The following is a 19885-nucleotide window of genomic DNA, read 5'->3' as shown; positions in this document are numbered from 1 at the left end:
TTTGTTTCAGCATGACATTAAATGATTGTAAGGTGAGCATGAAATCAAAACATTACAATGTTTGATCATGGCAACATGGTAAAATTCTTTGAAAATAAACTGAAAACTGAAGAATTGTTCTCTGCTTTTAACATTTATAGTATATAAAGATCAACAAATTGTTTTGTCCCAAATATTTAGATTAAAAAAAATCCTGTTTTGCATAACACTCCGCGTAGAGTACTTCGATTCACACAATGTTGCCTCTAGGCAACAAACCCTAAAAGGACCCCAGCACAAATTATTGGTTTTTATTTTAATAATCACTGATTTAATAATCAGTTCCATGTTATGCAAGAAATAGTGAAGCAAACAAAAAAAGTATGTTATTTTTCAGTTTTTATTTACTAATTTACTTTCAGTACAAGAACAACTGCCACAGAGTGACAATGAAACAGTATCACATAAAGTGGTTCAATACAAAAACTGTTTTATTGGCAGTGAAAAGACAGGACAGATTTGTCTAGATCCAACTGATACGGCTCAAAATCATAATAGTATGTTTTTAAAGAGCTCTCTTGAAAACATAAAAAATATACCAAAAATCGTAGACCACAGAAAAAATGTACAGCAGAGCCTAATGTGTCCACATCCTCAGTTCAACAGGTCCTCCAGCTCTTTCTCCTCTGTGGCTGAAATGCAAGAAGTTTATCATATGGTGATGATGCACAATTTCATCACAATCAAACAGCCAAAACACACCCATTCAGTCATTTCAGTTTTAGACAACATTCAATTGAAAATAGTCACATATTGCTTTGGGTGATGGTCACCACTGTCACAAATATTGACATAAATACATACATAACATACATAAATACTCACTCGATGCAGCAGAGTAATCACTCTGGGAGGACGCTCGGGAGACTGGAGTATAAAATACAGGCAGCATTCAATAATAGATTTACGTATTAGGGCATCAGGAGGCATTTAAATACTGTGTAACAGATACAGTCTTACCTACACGTCTCTTCTTCCACATAATGAAGACAGCTACTGGTGCAATCACACACACTAATATCACCAGCAGCACAGTGGAAGCTATGACTGCAATGGGTGGACCTGGATCATAATCTGTGAACAGCAATATACAACAAAATCAAGACTCTGAAGGCAAAACTATAGTGCCTCTTTTATCTCCATCCATCCATCCATCATCTAAACCGCTTATCCTTCTGGGTCGCGGTGGGGTGCTGGAGCCTATCCCAGCTGTCATTGGGCGAAAAGGCAGGATACACCCTGGACAGGTCGCCAGTCCATCGCAGGGCCGACAGACAGACATACATATACAATCACACACACATTCACACCTAGGGGCAATTCAGCATGTCCAATCAGCCTGACTGCATGTCTTTGGACCGTGGGAGGAAACCAGAGTACCCGGAGGAAACCCACGCAGACACGGGGAGAACATGCAAACCCCCAGGCCTCTTTTATCTGTTCTTGCTATTTTATTAGCTTTTAATATGTTATTTGACATGTTATGCAGTATTCTGTGGCACAACATTGCACGCCTTAGCCTTATTGGTTTGATAGAATTCACAGTTTAGTATTCTTTTTTGTGTGTCCACTCATCAGTGTTCTCGACCTACAATACCCAGCATGCATTGCGCATATACATCATACACAACTGGGAATCCCCCTCAACAGATAAAACAATCCAGACTGCTAGTATAGTGATTCTGAAGTGAAGGCTAATAAATGTAGAAGCCATATTCCTAGCAGAATCATCAGCTGCCCCAAAGCAGTTGTGGCTCTTCAAAGGTTACTCCCACCTTCAAGGTACATCATCAGAAGAGGCGTTTTCTCAGCTTTAAACTATAAAATTGGACCCCAAAAACTCCTGTGGCACCTCCAGAGAAGTGAGTTGGCATGTTTACAACACATGAAACAATGCTTACATTTTGAATTTTGGCCTTCGATCGCCCCTTTAAAGGACAGTTTTGTAGGCCTATATTAGGCCTAAGCCTGGACGTCAGTGGTCAATGACCATTGGCAGTGCAGTTAAATACAGGACTAGGCGTAACCCTTGCATGGAAAACTGGCTCTAAAGTTTTAAATATTATGTGAAAACTGGACTTAGTGAGGTGTCATACCCCAGTGAATGTCCAGCTTGTTGTCCAGGCTGAGGTGAGTGGCTGTGCAGGTATAGTTGCTTTCTTCCGTTGGAGCTCCTCTGCACTGATCTCCAGACTCTTCCTCATCTGATATGTTCCGTCTCCATTAGGCAGCAGCTCACCTCCACTGACCAGGTGCTCGGACACGGGCTGGCCGTTCCTCAGCAGCGTCAGGTTGACGTGGCGTGGGTAGAAACCAGTGGCCAGGCAGCTCACACGAGCTCCTCCAGAGTCTGCATGGGGCTTCATCATGAGTCTCACTCTGGGCTTTACTGGGTTTAGCAGCAAAGAAAGGAGAATATAACTTAACTTTTCTTCATATCATACAGGCAGTTCCTGTTTTCCTGATAATTGCTTATTGGAGAAACATACAGGTCAGACAAACGCTGTTGTAGAATTACTGGAGGTGAAATTACCTTTTCTGAATACGTGATTCTTCAGTTCTTTCAGAGCTGTCTCTAACGCACCAATGCATACAGGGTGCAGAAAATATGCATACAGTTTTTTGTTATATTCCAGCTTTACAGTGTCAAAAACAATTGGCCATTTAGTTTCAGTGTGTAGAGCATGGTGGTGTACATTATAGTCCCTCTCCATTCCATTCAGACCATTGAAAGCATCAAACATCTTCATTCCTCCTGGCTTGTTATTGCTCAACAATTCACAGCACTCAATTCTTTGTTCTGTTTGGACACCTGAAAGAAAACAGAATGGATATGTAAACCCAGTGAATTAGGTAGAGCAGGAAAATGTGAAAAATGGTCTTTTTTCGTTTTTAATATGACCCAAAGAACTTTCACTAACCAATCACTGTACCACAAGTTACATTTATTATTCTACTCATTTTGTTGCCTAAAAAACAAAGATACTTAATAAAACTCACAAAAGTACTACACTACAGTACTGTGCAAAAGTCAGAGACCACCTCACAGTTGAGCACAAATGATTCATTTTCAGCATCAAGAAAAATGATGGAAAACAGAGAATTTCACAGAAGCCTCAACAAAAATTTTTTTTCTGTGCTTCTGTTTTCACTTTTTGCCTTTATTACAGCCTCCATTGTTCTCAGGAGGCTCACTTTCAGTTTTTCAAAGAACTTTGCAGGTACACTTTTCCTCGCCTCCAAAGTTATGATCCAAACAATCCCAAACACATTCAGTGATGTTGAGGTCTGGACTCTGGGGTGGTCAGTCCATCGATCAGCTTCTTTGTTTGATGTGTCCGTCTCCTTTTCTCAGTGAGGTTCTTCTTGACAGCTACACATCCTTTCAGACCCACAGCGCTGAGTCGTCTTCTCACAGTGGAAGGATGGACAGAAACACCTGTGGATGTTTTCAGATCTGAAGCAGCTTGATTTTCTCCTCTCCTTTAAGATGAAAGCTTTAAGTGCTGTTTATCTGATGGGGACAGTTTTGGTGTCTACCAGGTCCTCCATGGTTATTTTGCTGGAGTTTTGCTGTTTTTTCCACTGATTTTCATTTAAATGTTGACTGGCTTAATATTGCACTCATAATTTGAATTTAACTATTCATGCTGCACTTTGCAAGCAGCAACCAACTGTCATGAAATTGTGGTAGCAAATAAAATGCACATTTTATGTGGATCATCTTGATAGCACAATAGGCTGCAGTGAGTGACTGCTATGAAATAAAATAACTAGTTTCTTTGAATCAAAGTAAATTAAAGAGGTAACAGTGATAATAGGGATGTGGGGAGGTTACTGATGCTTGACCCCACCCACCAAAAATTTGTTCTATGGTCCATGAGCTGAAAATAGCTCTGAAGCTCTGTGATAGAGATTGAACTTGACTGGACAGTCCTTACCAAAGACTGAGCTGAGACACTTCAAATCCATAAACTGCTCATTACAGAATGTGATGAATAAGGGCCATTGACTGTAAACAGAAGGTTGATGTACTTAAAGTAATCAGATGCATATGTAGCCTCCTGTTCTATTTTATTCCATGTCTGTGCAAGCTTTATAAGGATCACCCTGTATTGGCTCACTCTAGCTCCTGCTCCATCTGGCTCCGCCCCCTCATCATCTAACTCGCCTGTGGCTTGTTCTGGACTCACTGTCTCCTGTGTATGTATACTGTTTTGTTTGTTTTGTGCTTTGCGAAGGCTTGCTATTTTCTGAGTTCTGATCTGTGTTTCTGTGCATTTCTAAATGGGTTCCTTGTGCCTGGTTTTCCTGATATTTCTAATTATATAATATAAAAATATTCTTCTTTTGTTATTTTGACCACTGTTTTCACCAGCCATGGTGAGTGAGGAAATTAATGGCCACTGGATAAGTTTACCAGAGGAAATTATTAATATGGAAAAACTCTGTGTCACCTACCGTTGGTGTAATTAAAATGCCTCTTTAGAAAATTGGCTTGATCTCGCATTCCTTCATGCAGTGCTCCAAAAATCATATCAGCAAATGTTTGCTTCTCTTCATTTAATTGCTGGCCTACTTTCATGACTGCCTTCTCTTCAACTGAGTCATAATATGTCATTAAGATGTCATCCAGCATTGTCAGGACAGTAAACTCAGGGAAGGGTGTCTCTCCTATGATGAATGTTGATAAAAAACAAAGAGAGTGGGAGCCTGCAAAACAGAGCAAGCATGGATTAGTTCTGGTGTACAATTTTAAGCACATCACAAAATACCAAATATGTACTCAGTGGCCACTCCATCCCCTCTTCTTCTGTACTGCAGCTAGTGGCTAGGCATACTCTGTTAGAAATAAAAGTTCTGTGCAGGTACATTTTTTGTTCATCAAGATACAAACACTGTAATGTTCCCTCAAAGGTACAACAGTGCATTTAAGGTCCAATTGTGCACCTTAAATAAGTTTTTCCAGGTGAAAAGTTTGTATTTGTACCTTTTCATAACCGAATGTTTTAAAACAGAACAGTAAAATAAAAGCCTGGAGACGAGACGGGGTGTGTGGAGTCAGTACAACTTAGAAAATATAATTTCAGTGGATTATGGTACAGTTATGTTCCCTGACTAAAGGTACTGAGATGTACCCTTGAGGGTCCCACCCCAGTGACAAGAGGGGCACTGACCCAGTGACAGTTTACTACCTTTTTTCTGAGTGTGTTGCTGACTGTGACCTTAACACTTAGTGTGACAACGTTCATGCATTTACTGACTAAAACTGTTTTAGGGAATATTTCTCTATTAGAAAAAACAGCATAGACCAGCATGGCTGGTCACCTCCAAAAACAGTTGTGTTTTGGATGTTCCAGAACATGAAGAGGCATTAGAACATGTAGTGGTAGCTTAGCAAGAAGGCTAAACAGCTAAACAGCTGTACTCACAAGCATGCAGGTTCATTCTGGTTCATTTAGAGAAGAAAGACTCAAATAAAGAAAGAGCGAGTAAACCTGTGTTTTTGTGTGTGGCACTGTTAGCTTAATTCATATCCTCATATCACAGGCTAAAGTTAGCTTAGCTAAACTTAGGTAAGCTAAACTTAGCTAACCACCAATTCTGGCTCACTGATGCTGCACTAAGGCAAGTTTAGAGGATGAAGACTGAAATCTGAGGGAGTGAAATTGAATGATTGGTGACACACGATGGAGTCTTTTGATTATTAATGTTACAGTGAGACATTACTTCTGTTTCTGCTTATTAACTGGGGCCTTTATTAAACAAGCAACTGGAAACATGGCACTGCTGTGCACACAGTATATGCCAAGTTAGACTGATGCCAACCTTAGCAGTTGTATGTAAACGTCCCCAGCCAAACGACAAGTTTTGTTGGTTTTCTAAATTACCAAACATCTTCATGGAGCTGAAATATGTAAATTAGTGTGCAATTGCTGTTTATTTTCTTAGTTTAACACATTGAGGAAAAAAGAACACATGAAATATAAATTGTGACAGCTCTTCAACAAGCTAAATGTTATTTTTAATATTTAATTAACATGTGCCGAAGTGTGTACCTTGTAGAGGAAGCGTTCACTTAGAAAATCAACAATACATGTAATTTGACCAAGGTCATCCACACTTTTGCAGTCGACTGTATACAACTGGCTCAAAAGGGCTTGAGCACATATATAGTCTAAGCAACGTTAGTGTAGAGTACAGAGTCTTCGTATCAGAAATGACATTCTTTCAAAGCATTAGCCTTAGGAATATGCTTAGTTATAAATTAGTCGTGATTTTAGAGGGAAATTATGCTGACCTGATCGTATTACATCAGTATAACATGCTTTTGTTAAGAAACCCACAGCAAATGAACTAAACTACAAATAGAATGAATATGCAGTACACTAAAAAGGTTCAGACCTCATATTAAACAAATATAGACATCGCCCTAAATGGTAAAAAGACATACCTGTGTTTACAGCAGCTGCTGCAAACGTGAGAATATTGAGCAGAATGTAGAACCTGTTCATGTTTCTGTCCATGTGCTGTGTTTCACTGTAACCTCTCTCACTTAAACAGACTTATTTCCCCTTTTCAGAGCCAGACTCCTCCCTCACTGGGTGCTGTGTTGTTTTTATTTCTACCACATATGAGGAAGATGCAACATTCCTGGACGTCCGGATTTCCCCAGGTGAAAAAATCCAGAGTAAGAATCGCTGCAAACAGCAGAGCAGGTGTTACTGTGACAGGTTACTGATAATACTGAAGTAACAGCACGATTCTCTAACTTTATACCACTTTATAACACTTTATACATGTTACAGTTTATAGCTGAAGTCAAACCGAGCCCATCTCTATATCAGCTTTTAAATGCTTGACTCTGATCTGAAGAGGAACTTGGCAACATTTAGTCCAAACACAAGACAGAAGTCTAACAGGTTTGGTAATAAATAGCACAGATCACAATCTAGCAGAAGGCCTTGTTGTTTGGTTTGTGGCACAACTTTCAGGACACAATATGCCCAAAAATAAGTTGGCATCTCTCTGAAGTATTGGGTTCAAGTGTTTCAGGCACACTTATTGCTAACAGGTGTATATAATCAAGCACATAGCCTCGCAGTCTCCATAAACAAACACTAGCAGCAGAATGAGTCGTCCTGAGGAGCTCAGTGATTTTAAAGTTCTAGACTGCCTCTGGAAAGAACATCAGTGCAAGAACTGAGCATCGGGAGCTTCATGAAATGGGTTTCCATTGTTGAGCAGCTGCACGCAAGCGGAAAGCCTTCTCAGAAGAGTGGAGGCTGTTATAGCCGCGAAAGGAGGGGCAAATCCAGGTTTTGGAATGGGATGTCCAACAAGCTAAATAAATAGGTTTGATAGTCAGGTGTCCACATTCTTTTGGCCATATAGTATATTTGGAAATCTACACATAAATCTTAAATTACACAAACCCAGTGGACACCACACAATGACTGTGCTTGTTACTGCTCATTGGTTTACGTCGCTGAATATACTAGAACAGGGGTGTCAAACACAACCACTAAAGGGTCTTTAGTGGTTGTGTGTAGTGCAGCGCATTGTGGAACAGGCTAACATTAACAGAAAATTTCTTTCGTGGCCGGATAGGATTGTGTCTGACCCGTGGGTCTTCTGTTTGACACACGGGCTCCAGAACTAAGTCGCATTTCCTTGTAGTCTGTTCAGAACAAAACTGCTTCTTTGTTAAATGTGGTGGCTTTTGTGTGGACGGTGTATGAGACAAACCGATGCAGTGAAGCATGTGTCTGACCAATAGTGTGGAAGTGAGACCACAAAAAAAAAAAAACACCATTTAACTGGACTGTCAGGCTCTTTGTACTACCTTGCAAATGCTACAGTTCTGTGATTGGCAGTGGTGGACAGTAATGAAGTAAATGTACTGTAGTTTTTTCGTGTATCTGTACTTTACTGAAGTATTTCCATTTTGGGTGACTTTTTACTTTCACTCCACTACAGTTCAAAGTCAAATATCTTACTTTTTACTCCACTACATTATGAGAAATCTGTCGTTCCTCTTTGCTTATGTGTGTATAAAAATGTAACATGTCAAAACGAAAGAAGCGCGAAGCAAAAACACCAATCAGGGCACAGCGCGCACTTTGTTTTGAGCTTGTTTTGACCTGTTGGCAGTTCCGACCCAGTGCAAGCATACGGTTCAATGTCAGTGAGCACCTATTCCTACATAATGATGGAACAAACTCCTGACTCTAACCAAACTTTGTGTAAATGGACCACACTATTTCATTTTATAGTAAATTCATTTTGGCTAGTTTATGTTTATGAACAGAGACCTACAGGTGCAGTTTAGTAAAGGAAAACACATTTGTGAACCTGAGTTTAAAGCAAGTTTTTATTAAACTTAAACTTGTAACTAAGTTACAAATAAATCTTAACCTGAAACTTTGCTTGTTCACAAAGGGTTATTTCAGAGCCACTCAGTTCTACCTAATGGAAACTGTTTGCCTTCAGTGTTTTGTGCTTATGATAATTTTAATAGACATCAGCGTCACTAATTAATGACACTCTATTAAAATATTGGAGAAACAAGAGTGATACTGGAGTATTTTCACCTAAAATGAGTTAATGAAGCAGAGTCTTGTTACAAAAATGATAATAAGACATTAGAGTCATAATTAATCTTTTAGTACTTTTACTTTTGATACTTAAGTACATTTGAAGGCAAATACTTCTGTACTTTTCCTCAAGTGGAGGTCTAAAGGGAGGAACTTCTACTTTTACTGGAGTAATATTTTACCTTGGGTATTTCTACTTTAACTCAAGTACATGATTTGTGTACTTCGTCCACCACTGGTGATTGGTTAGGTTTTCACTTGGGAAAGGCTGCTTTTCAACCCTTAAGTGGATTTTTATCTAAAGAGAAAATTGGCTTGAATGAACTTGAGTGGTGAACAGGCTTGCAATGCTATCTGTCTGAAAGTTGTTCTGCACTGCAAGTTTTAAGAGGCTGTTGAGAGATTAGCTCCCTACATGTGTCTTTCACTCTATCTGTCCAATGGGGACTCTTCTGGAAAGGCTTTACATTGCTGTAAGGATTTGATTGCATTTAGCCACAAGAGCAGACAGACCAGCTGTACCCGAGAGCACCATGCAATCATTTAGGCCAACCAAATTTACATTACACTAAAGTTTGCAGATTATAATCCGCCATTGGGTTCATGATATGCTCTACCATATCAACTTCAATCTGATGTCCAGCACAGTTTGGTGATTTCCCTGCATGAACCACACCTACCAAACTTGACAATTAACAATTCAGGACTGTTTGCAAAGAAAACTCATCAAACTGACCCCTGTTCTACCGGAATACACTGTGAAATAAATATCTCTTGGAAAAGTTGGATTCAAAGGTTAGTGATCATTGGATTACAAACTCACATGGTGCAATGCATATGAGAGCTGCTGGATATGAAAGTGATGTAGAGCAAAGAATACAATTTCTAAAATGTAGTGGTCATAGAAAACAGCATGTTTTTCACATAAATAACGCTGAAAGCTGAGAAACCAAAAGCTTGGAAATGCCAAGTAATCACCCGAAGGCCAAAAGGGCTGTTTTGTATGTCTTTAGTCATGGGACAAACCTAAGACTGCTTATATATGTGGGACAATAATCATTAAGCCGCTCATTTGCGCTTGTCCTTGGTCACTTTTCTTTTTCGGTTACAAAAATAAACTGAGAAAGCTGAAAGGAAAAGTGTTAAAATGTGATAAATAATGAGACTGTAAGACAGACCTTTCGTCCAGTAGGTGGCAACAGATTAAGTGAATTCTGAGCCATTACAGCAGGCCTCACCAGTCTTATCCACAAAGGGCCGGTGTGGCTGCTGGTTTTCATTCTAATGAACCCGAAGCACAACCGATTCCACTGATTTAATCAGTTAGTGTTGGTCATAAAACACTGGATTTGTTATATGAAGTGTTCTCCTGCTTGGTCAGAATGAAAACCTGCAGCCTCACTGGCCCTTCGCAGATAAGAGTGGACATCTCTACATTACAGCTGTGGTTCTAAGCCTTGGGAATCTTGCATCCTGAACTGACCCAGCTCATGAAAAGGTAGCCACTACCACAACACTATGTACTGACCTCTTACAAGTCATAGTGTTAGAAACACTCATCCTAGCTTTACAAATTTGCCAACTAATTCTGGCACAGAAACATTGACACTCTTTTGAACAGTGTTGCCTCAGGGTAACAAAACTGTTTTCCTCACTTTACAATGACATGATATATATTTAATAGAACAAAGGTTAATGAAATGAAGGAAAGAGTTTCCATGAACCAAAATATAAGAAATCTTGTAATATCTTTTGGTGGGCATTTCAACATCTCTTTCTGGTGTAGTGCCACTTGTGTATGGATCACATATGTTTCTGGACAACTTCCCTCAGCATTTTTTATCCATTCAAAAATATGATTCACATCTGTCACAGTGTTGCTTCTAGGCACCGTTTCAGTAATTTCTCATTTTTTTTATACTGAAAGTTTAAAAATTACTAATAAAAATACTTTACATCTTTTTATTAGTAACTTTTAAATTTTCAGTATAAAAAAATATGAGAAATTACTGAAATGTTGCCCAGAAGCAGCGCTGTGTAACAATGGAATAGAAGTGAAATTAAAATGAGAGAACATTGCAGTCATCATTTGTTTTTCATATAGAATATTTTTTTTATTTAGAATTATGTTAGTATTTTTGTTTATTTAGAAAAACTTATTTAGTATTAATATTTATGCTATATTAGTGGCTAATTCCACTCCTATTACCTGTTACAGGCAGCATACAATATGTTTTACTGATGTCATCTGTTTTGTTTAGAAAATGAAAGCCAGTTCTTTGCTTGATTTTTTTTATGTATTTAGCATGGTTTTAACTGTTTTTTTTTTTAATGATTGGTAGGTGTGCAAAAAATTAGTATGTAAAGATCAACAAATTGTGACAAATTGTGTCAGTTTTGTTCCAGTTTTTTATCATTAAGATTTAAATGCAGTTTTTCATAACGATCTGCATCATTTGTTTCCATTGTCACACAAGGTTGCCTCAAGGCAACATACTCACAAGCATTATTTAAAAATGTTCTTGATTTCAATAATCAAGTTCTTTGACAGTGAAAAGAGAGGATGTATTTGTCTACATCCAACCAATACAGTAATTTAAAGAGCTCTCTTGTAAACCTCAAAAATGAATCAAGCTAAAACCGCACAGAACCCACAGACCAGAGAAAAAAATTTGGCTGCAGCAGATCGAATGTCTTCAATTCTTCAGTTCCTCCAGCTCTTTCTCCTCTGTGGCTGTGGAGAGTAGGGCACAACTTAACATAGCGGAAAATGTAATATGGATATTTCATGTAGTCAAACAAGTTTAAGTACAAACGTGCTTTTGGTCATCTTATATTTCCATAGCAACATTATCTGCCAAATATGACAGCATTCAGATATTGCTTGAGATTCACCCTAATGACTGTTTTTGTAACATAAAGGTTACTAAAGTCACATGCAAGTAACATTTTTTTATCACAAGTGTTTTTCTCAAGTCATGTTCATGCTGCTCGCGCACATCTCTCACGCACTTTTTCATTAATCCCTGTTGCAAACGAACGGGGGCGAAATTTCAGACAATGAATTTGCGTACAGCATTTACCATTAGCATTAGCTGGCTAGTTAACACAGCTGATTACAGTAATGTTAGCTTCCAGAAATTTCTTGTAAATGTTTAGTAAACAGACAAAATGGGTCTCCTTTTCAACCACACACTAAACAATCTTCTACTTTATGTTCTTGTTCACTGATCTAGAGAAGTCTACAGTTTAAAATGATGTCATTTGATATGATCACCTGTGTTATTGGTATTTTGATTGACGAAGTTGAGGCAGGTGCAACTGTTGCAGCTGAGTTTCAAATGAATTGCAGGATGCTATACATAATGCAACTCAAGTGCATTTTAGTTTCATGTAGGCTTCAAGCAACTAAAGTTGCATAAAGGTTTCACCATGTATACCTACAACATAAATACTCACTTGATGCAGCAGAGTAATCACTCTGGGATGATGTTCGGGAAACTAAAGAATAAAATACAGGCAACAATCAATAACAGAGTTACGCATGATCAGGAGGAACTATGTAGCAGATATAGCAATATTCAGCAACAAGTAATAGATATTCAGCACGGCTAGTTGTGTGACTGTTTATTTCCAGAGAAGCTGCTAACAGTCTTACCTACATGTCTCTTCTTCCACATAATGAAGACAGCTATTGGTGCGACCAGACACACTAATATCACCAGCAGCACAGTGGAAGCTATGACTGCAGTGGGTGGACCTGGATCATAATCTGTGAACAACATTGTGATATGTGGTTGATGCACATTATGTGAAAATATGTGAAAAACAAACTGCAGCATGTCTGCAGTGTGTGTGTGTGTGTGTGTGTGTGTGTGTGTGTGTGTGTGTGTGTATGTGTGTGTGTGTGGCCTGAGTTTGGTTCCCCGGCCGGGTGACCAGGGTGATTTCAGTGTGAAGTTTGCATGTTCTCCCCCGTGTCTGACTGGGTTTCCTCCCACAGTCCATAGACATGCAGTCAAGCCAACTGGACATGCTAAATTGCCCCTAGGTGTGAGTGTGAATGTATATGTCTGTCTGTCCCCCTGCGACCCAGGAGGATAAGGCGGTTTAGAAGGTGTGTGTGTGTGTGTGTATATATATATATATATATATAGTATATATATATATATATATATAGATAGATAGATAGATAGATAGATACCAATCAGGCATAACATTATGACCACATGTCCTTGTTTCTACGCTCATTGTCCATTTTATCAGCTCCACTTACTGTATAGGTGCACTTTGTAGTTCTACAGTTACAGACTGTAGTCCATCTGTTTCTCTGCATACTTTGTTAGCCCCCTTTTACCCTGTTCTTCAGTGGTCAGGACCCCCATGGACCCTTACAGAGCAGGTACTGTTTGGGTGGTGAAGCATTCTCAGCACTGAAGTAACAGACTGTAATTGTAGAACTACAAAGTGCACCCATTTAGTAAGTCGCTATGTAGTAAGCTAGCCTTTCTAGTTTTGATTAGAAATTTTCACCCTTCCTTGCAGAACGCTTCTAGATATTCTTGAGATATTCTTGGGTCGTCTTGCTATCACAGATTAAGATCCACCCACAGATTCTCAGTGATGATCAAATAAGGGGAGAAACCAGTCTTTTCTTGGCTTCAGTTTGGTTTACACTGGTTGTGTCACATTTGCTTTCCGGATTTGCTGTTATTTAGTAGAATCCATTGTTTCCACCTATGCAGTATTTCCTGTGCCTCTGACTGCTACAGAACACCAAACCATAATAGAGCCGCCCCCATGCTTAACAGTTGGCAAGATGTTCTTTTCATCAAATGCTGCTCCTTTTTTCACTAAACATACCCTTGGTGATTGTGGCCAAAGAGTTCCATCGTACTTCTAACTTGTTTCCAAACTTGTCTCTGGCTTATCTAGATCTTGTTTTGTGTACCTCAGACATTGACTTTTGTGATGAGGTCGCAGGTAAGGTTTTCTTCTGCCGAAGATGGTGGTGCAAGGAACTCTTCACAATAGAATGATGCGCCACCAATCCTGGGTTTTACTTTGACCAGCAATTGATCGGTTCTATCTGAGAGTTTTCTTGGTTGTCACGCCTCCTGCCAAGGGCGCCTCCTCCAACTGTTCCTTTTTCCTCATAAGATCACTTGAGTCCATGAAAGGTCTAGAGGACTCCAACTCCCATGCATCGGTGGGAGATCACGTGACTCTAATCCCATCGCTATCAACCAATGAACATTCATTTCAACGTTCCTCCTCACCAGAATTCTAAGCGGTCACACGTTTTTCACTACATAACATTAGTCAGTTATTATATAAAGCCCGGCCTTTAGTTTAGTAATTTGCAAAGTATTGCCAACACCTTCTGTTGTGTACTGAGTGTTCTTTGTGTAAGTTCTTCCGTGTATGACCTGTTTCTGACCTGTCCTTTTTGTCTTTGCCCTTTTTGGTTTGTTTGCTGGACATTGTCTGAGACTTTGGTTTTTGAACTTGGACTGGTTTTTGGCTACTCTCTGGGTGTCCCATTTGTTTTGGTTCGCTTGCTCTCTGGCTTTGAGCCTAGCCTGTTCTGACTACGTCCTCTGAACAATTACCAAAACCTCAAGTAAACTTCAGCCTTGTCCTTTTATCTGCAAGCGTCTGTGTTGGCATCGTAACATTGGTGTTCTAGATTTTGACTTGTCTTCTACAGTTACAGTAGCTGACATTTTGGTCAGTGGAAATTGCGAGCTAAAAGTGCTTTCAAATCATTTTATAGCCTTCCTGTGCTTTAAAGGCATCTGCTAGCTTCATTTTCAGATGCTCAGCCAGCTGCTTAGAGGAGCCCATGGTTGTTAAATGTTAGCTGAAGGTTTAAAGAGTCAGAAAATTTATTAGGAACTGCCTTTAGTTGAATACTCCTAATGACAACTCTTGATGTACTTAACTAACTCTAACAAGTTAATTAAGGCCTAACAAGTTAATGAAGTTCTGAATCTTTACAACTCAAATGGCAGCCAAACATTTGCACATGCCATATTCTGTTTAAATATTTTGTCTTTAACTTCAAATTAACTGATACATTATCTGCCTTGAGAGTTGATCAACGCTTTTCAAACAGAAGACATCCTGGAAATTAATTTTATTATACCTTAATACTTGATGTTATTTTTTTGTGACTATGAAGTATAGAGTTGTACATAATAGAACAGAATAATTAATAGAATAATTACATTAATTGGTTTTATATTATTAAAAACTGCCATTTGAAACTTCTGAATGGTGATTCCAAACTTTTGAACAGCATTGTATATTATATCTAGTAACTGGACAACATAAGATGTCATACCCCAGTGAATGTCCAGCTTGTTGTCCAGGCTGAGGTGAGTGGCTGTGCAGGTGTAGTTGTTCTTCTGTTGGAGCTCCTCTGCACTGATCTCCAGACTCTTCCTCATCTGATATGTTCCGTCTCCATTAGGCAGCAGCTCACCTCCACTGACCAGGTGCTCGGACACGGGCTGGCCGTTCCTCAGCAGCGTCAGGTTAACATGGCGTGGGTAGAAACCAGTGGCCAGGCAGCTCACACGAGCTCCTCCAGAGTCTGCATGGGGCTTCATCATGAGTCTCACTCTGGGCTTTACTGGGTTTAGCAGCAAAGAAAGGAGAATATAACTTAACTTTTCTTCATATCATACAGGCAGTTCCTATTTTCCTGATAATTGCTTATTGGAGAAACATACAGGTCAGACAAACTGGAGGTGAAATTACCTTTTCTGAATACATGATTCTTCAGTTCTTTCAGAGCTGTCTCTAACGCTTCAATGCATACAGGGTGCAGAAAATATGCATACAGTTTTTTGTTATATTCCAGCTTTACAGTGTCAAAAACTATTGGCCATTTAGTTTCAGTGTGTAGAGCATGATGGTGTACATCATAGTCCAACTCCATTCCATTCAGACCATTGAAAGCGTCAAACATCTTCATTCCTCCTGGCTTGTTATGGCTCAGTAACTCACAGCAATCCAGCCTCTGTTCTGCGTGAACACCTAAAACATAACAGAATGGATGTGTAAACCCAGTGAATTAGGTAGAGCAGGAAAATGTGAAAAATGGTCTTTTTTCGTTTTTAATATGACCCAAAGAACTTTCACTAACCAATCACTGTACACAAGTTACATTTATTATTCTACTCATTTTTGTTGCCTAAAAAAACAAAGATACTTAATAAAACTCACAAAAGTACTACACTACAGTACTGTGCAAAAGTCAGAGACCACCTCAAGTTGAGCACAAATGATTCATTTTCAGCATCAAGAAAAATGATGGAAAACAGAGAATTTCACAGAAGCCTCAACAAAAAAATATATATTTTTTCTGTGCTTCTGTTTTCACTTTTTGCCTTTATTACAGCCTCCATTGTTCTCAGGAGGCTCACTTTCAGTTTTTCAAAGAACTTTGCAGGTACACTTTTCCTCGCCTCCAAAGTTATGATCCAAACAATCCCAAACACATTCAGTGATGTTGAGGTCTGGACTCTGGGGTGGTCAGTCCATCGATCAGCTTCTTTGTTTGATGTGTCCGTCTCCTTTTCTCAGTGAGGTTCTTCTTGACAGCTACACATCCTTTCAGACCCACAGCGCTGAGTCGTCTTCTCACAGTGGAAGGATGGACAGAAACACCTGTGGATGTTTTCAGATCTGAAGCAGCTTGATTTTCTCCTCTCCTTTAAGATGAAAGCTTTAAGTGCTGTTTATCTGATGGGGACAGTTTTGGTGTCTACCAGGTCCTCCATGGTTATTTTGCTGGAGTTTTGCTGTTTTTTCCACTGATTTTCATTTAAATGTTGACTGGCTTAATATTGCACTCATAATTTGAATTTAACTATTCATGCTGCACTTTGCAAGCAGCAACCAACTATCATGAAATTGTGGTAGCAAATAAAATGCACATTTTATGTGGATCATCTTGATAGCACAGTAGGCTGCAGTGAGTGACTGCTATGAAATAAAATAACTAGTTTCTTTGAATCAAAGTAAATTAAAGAGGTAACAGTGATAATAGGATTGTGGGGAGGTTACTGATGCTTGACCCCACCAACCAAAACTTTGTTCTATGGTCCATGAGCTGAGATGCCTTAAAATAGCTCTGAAGCTCTGTGATAGAGATTGAACTTGACTGGACAGTCCTTACCAAAGACTGAGCTGAGACACTTCAAATCCATAAACTGCTCATTACAGAATGTGATGAATAAGGGCCATTGACTGTAAACAGAAGGTTGATGTACTTAAAGTAATCAGATGCATATGTAGCCTCCTGTTCTATTTTATTCCATGTCTGTGCAAGCTTTATAAGGATCACCCTGTATTGGCTCACTCTAGCTCCTGCTCCATCTGGCTCCGCCCCCTCATCATCTAACTCGCCTGTGGCTTGTTCTGGACTCACTGTCTCCTGTGTATGTATACTGTTTTGTTTATTTTATGCTTTGCGAAGGCTTGCTATTTTCTGAGTTCTGATCTGTGTTTCTGTGCATTTCTAAATGGGTTCCTTGTGCCTGGTTTTCCTGATATTTCTAATTATATAATATAAAAATATTCTTCTTTTGTTATTTTGACCACTGTTTTCACCAGCCATGGTGAGTGAGGAGATTAATGGCCACTGGATAAGTTTACCAGAGGAAATTATTAATATGGAAAAACTCTGTGTCACCTACCGTTGGTGTAATTAAAATGCCTCTTTAGAAAATTGGCTTGATCTCGCATTCCTTCATGCAGTGCTCCAAAAATCATATCAGCAAATGTTTGCTTCTCTTCATTTAATTGCTGGCCTACTTTCATGACTGCCTTCTCTTCAACTGAGTCATAATATGTCATTAAGATGTCATCCAGCATTGTCAGGACAGTAAACTCAGGGAAGGGCGTCTCTCCTATGATGAATGTTGATAAAAAACAAAGAGAGTGGGAGCCTGCAAAACAGAGTAAGCATGGATTAGTTCTGGTGTACAATTTTAAGCACATCACAAAATACCAAATATGTACTCAGTGGCCACTCCATCCCCTCTTCTTCTGTACTGCAGCTAGTGGCTAGGCATACTCTGTTAGAAATAAAAGTTCTGTGCAGGTACATTTTTTGTTCATCAAGATACAAACACTGTAATGTTCCCTCAAAGGTACAACAGTGCATTTAAGGTCCAATTGTGCACCTTAAATAAGTTTTTCCAGGTGAAAAGTTTGTATTTGTACCTTTTCATAACCGAATGTTTTAAAACAGAACAGTAAAATAAAAAGCCTGGAGACGAGACGGGGTGTGTGGAGTCAGTACAACTTAGAAAATATCATTTCAGTGGATTATGGTACAGTTATGTTCCCTGACTAAAGGTACTGAGATGTACCCTTGAGGGTCCCACCCCAGTGACAAGAGGGGCACTGACCCAGTGACAGTTTACTACCTTTTTTCTGAGTGTGTTGCTGACTTTGACCTTAACACTTACCATGACAACACTCGTGCATATTCTGACTGTTTTAGAGAATATTTCTCTGCTAGAATAAACAGCATAGACCAGCATGGCTGGTCACCTCCAAAAACAGTGGTTTTGTGTTTTGGATGTTTCAGAACATGAAGAGGCATCAGAAGATGGTAGTGATAGCCTAGCAAGAAGGCTAAACAGCTAAACAGCTGTACTCACAAGCATGCAGGTTCATTCCGCTTCATTTAGAGAATAAAGACTCAAATAAAGACTCAGAGCGAGTAAACCTGTGCTTTTGTGTGTGGCGCTGTTAGCTTAAGGTGCTTTTAATTAATATCCTCATACCACAGGCTAAACTTAGCTAAGCTAAACTTGGCTAACCACCAATTCTGGCTCACTGATGCTGCATCTTTAGAGGATGAAGACTGAAATCGAACGACTGGTGACAAAAGATGGAATCTTGTGATTATTAACGTTACAGTGAGACATTATTTCTGTTTCTGCTTATTAACTGGGGCCTTTATTAACCAAGCAACTGGAAACATGGCACAGCTGTGCACACAGTACACGCCAAGTTAGACTGATGAACCTTAGCAGTCGTATGCACAAGTTTGAACGCCCCAAGTCAAACGACAAGTTTTGTTGGTTTTCTAAGTTGATTTTCTAAATTAACACATCTTCATGGAGCTGAAATATGTAAATTAGTGTGCAATTGCTATTTATTTTCTTAGTTTAACACACTGAAAAAAAAAACACATGAAATATAAATTGTGACTTAGATTTCAACAAGCTAAATGTTATTTTTAATATTTAATTAACATATGCAAAAGTGTGTTCTCTGTAGAGGAAGCGTTCACTTAGAAAATCAACAAAGCATGTCATTTGACCAGGGTTATAGAACTGGCTCTAAAAGGCTTCAGTGCATATATAGTCTAAGCAACAAAGTTCAAGTATAGAGTCTTCGTATCATGAATGATATTCTTTCAAACAAACATTAACCTTAAGAATACACTTAATTATGAATTTGTGGTGATTTCAGAGGGAAATTATGCTGACGTGATCGTATTAGATCACAGTATAACATTCCTTTGCTTTTGTTAAGAAACCCACAGCAAATGAACTAAACTACAAATAGAATGAATATGCAGGTTCAGACCTCACTTTAAACAACTGTACACATCCATCCTAAACGGTAAAACGACTGAGAACATACCTGTGTTTACAGCAGCTGCTGCAAACGTGAGAACATTGAGCAGAATGTAGAACCTGTTCATGTTTCTGTGCTGTTCATGTTTCATGTGCTGTGCTTCACTGTAACCTCTCTCACTTAAACAGACTTATTTCCCCTTTTCAGAGCCAGACTCCTCCCTCACTGGGTGCTGTGTTGTTTTTATTTCTACCACACCTGAGGAAGCTGCAACATTCCTGGACGTCCGGATTTCCCCAGGTGAAAAAATCCAGAGTAAGAATCACTGCAAATGGCAGAGCAGGTGTTATTGTGACAGGTTACTGATAATACTGAAGTAACAGCACGATTCTCTAACTTTATACCACTTTATAACACTTTATACATGTTACAGTTTATAGGTAAATTGTGCTGAGATGAGCAGTCCAATACAGCCCATCTCTATATCAACTTTTTAAGCCTTGATTCTGTCCAAAAGAGGAAGTAGGCAAGATAGAGCCCAAACACATGATAGACGTCTAACAGGTTTAGTGATAAATAGTGCAGATAACTTTCTAGCAGAAAGCCTGTTTTTGTTGTGGTGTACAAACTTTAGTTCACTA

At 39.1% G+C, this 19885-nt stretch overlaps 1 protein-coding gene and 1 pseudogene across 2 annotated transcripts; both read right to left on the bottom strand.

Moving 5' to 3' along the window:
• Positions 1 to 430: 430 nt before the first annotated feature.
• LOC118814028 lies at positions 431 to 6607 on the bottom strand (annotated as a pseudogene).
• A 4440-nt stretch (positions 6608 to 11047) lies between these two features.
• LOC118812859 (major histocompatibility complex class I-related gene protein-like) lies at positions 11048 to 19559 on the bottom strand. Of its 2 annotated transcripts, none has more exons than XM_036577962.1 (7): positions 19311 to 19559; positions 17345 to 17596; positions 15402 to 15680; positions 14983 to 15273; positions 12295 to 12408; positions 12096 to 12137; positions 11048 to 11370 (listed from the first exon to the last, which is right to left on the bottom strand). In XM_036577962.1, exons 1-7 carry the CDS (start codon positions 19393 to 19395, stop codon positions 11333 to 11335), a joined length of 1101 nt encoding a protein of 366 aa, XP_036433855.1. In that variant the 5' UTR covers positions 19396 to 19559; the 3' UTR covers positions 11048 to 11332. The 2 variants fall into 2 exon arrangements, with proteins under 2 accessions (XP_036433855.1, XP_036433856.1); XM_036577963.1 differs by having other exon boundaries at positions 17345 to 17557.
• Positions 19560 to 19885: the final 326 nt, after the last annotated feature.

The sequence above is a fragment of the Colossoma macropomum genome, unplaced genomic scaffold, assembly GCF_904425465.1.
Source record: "Colossoma macropomum unplaced genomic scaffold, Colossoma_macropomum, whole genome shotgun sequence".
Classification (NCBI taxonomy): domain Eukaryota; kingdom Metazoa; phylum Chordata; class Actinopteri; order Characiformes; family Serrasalmidae; genus Colossoma; species Colossoma macropomum.
The sequence above is the reverse complement of the archived record's forward strand: the minus strand, read 5'-3'. Positions and strand labels throughout refer to the sequence as shown.

What these genes read in the sequence shown, in the direction of transcription:
- LOC118812859 (XM_036577962.1), bottom strand. Translation starts at nt 19,395, where the DNA reads ATGAAACATGAACAGCACAGAAACATGAACAGGTTCTACATTCTGCTC. An exon ending in AGCAGCTGCTGTAAACACAG is followed by an intron (nt 17,597 to 19,310) that starts GTATGTTCTCAG and finishes TCTGTTTTGCAG; the next exon opens with GCTCCCACTCTCTTTGTTTT. An exon ending in GTGGAAGAAGAGACATGTAG is followed by an intron (nt 12,138 to 12,294) that starts GTAAGACTGTTA and finishes TTTATTCTTTAG; the next exon opens with TTTCCCGAACATCATCCCAG.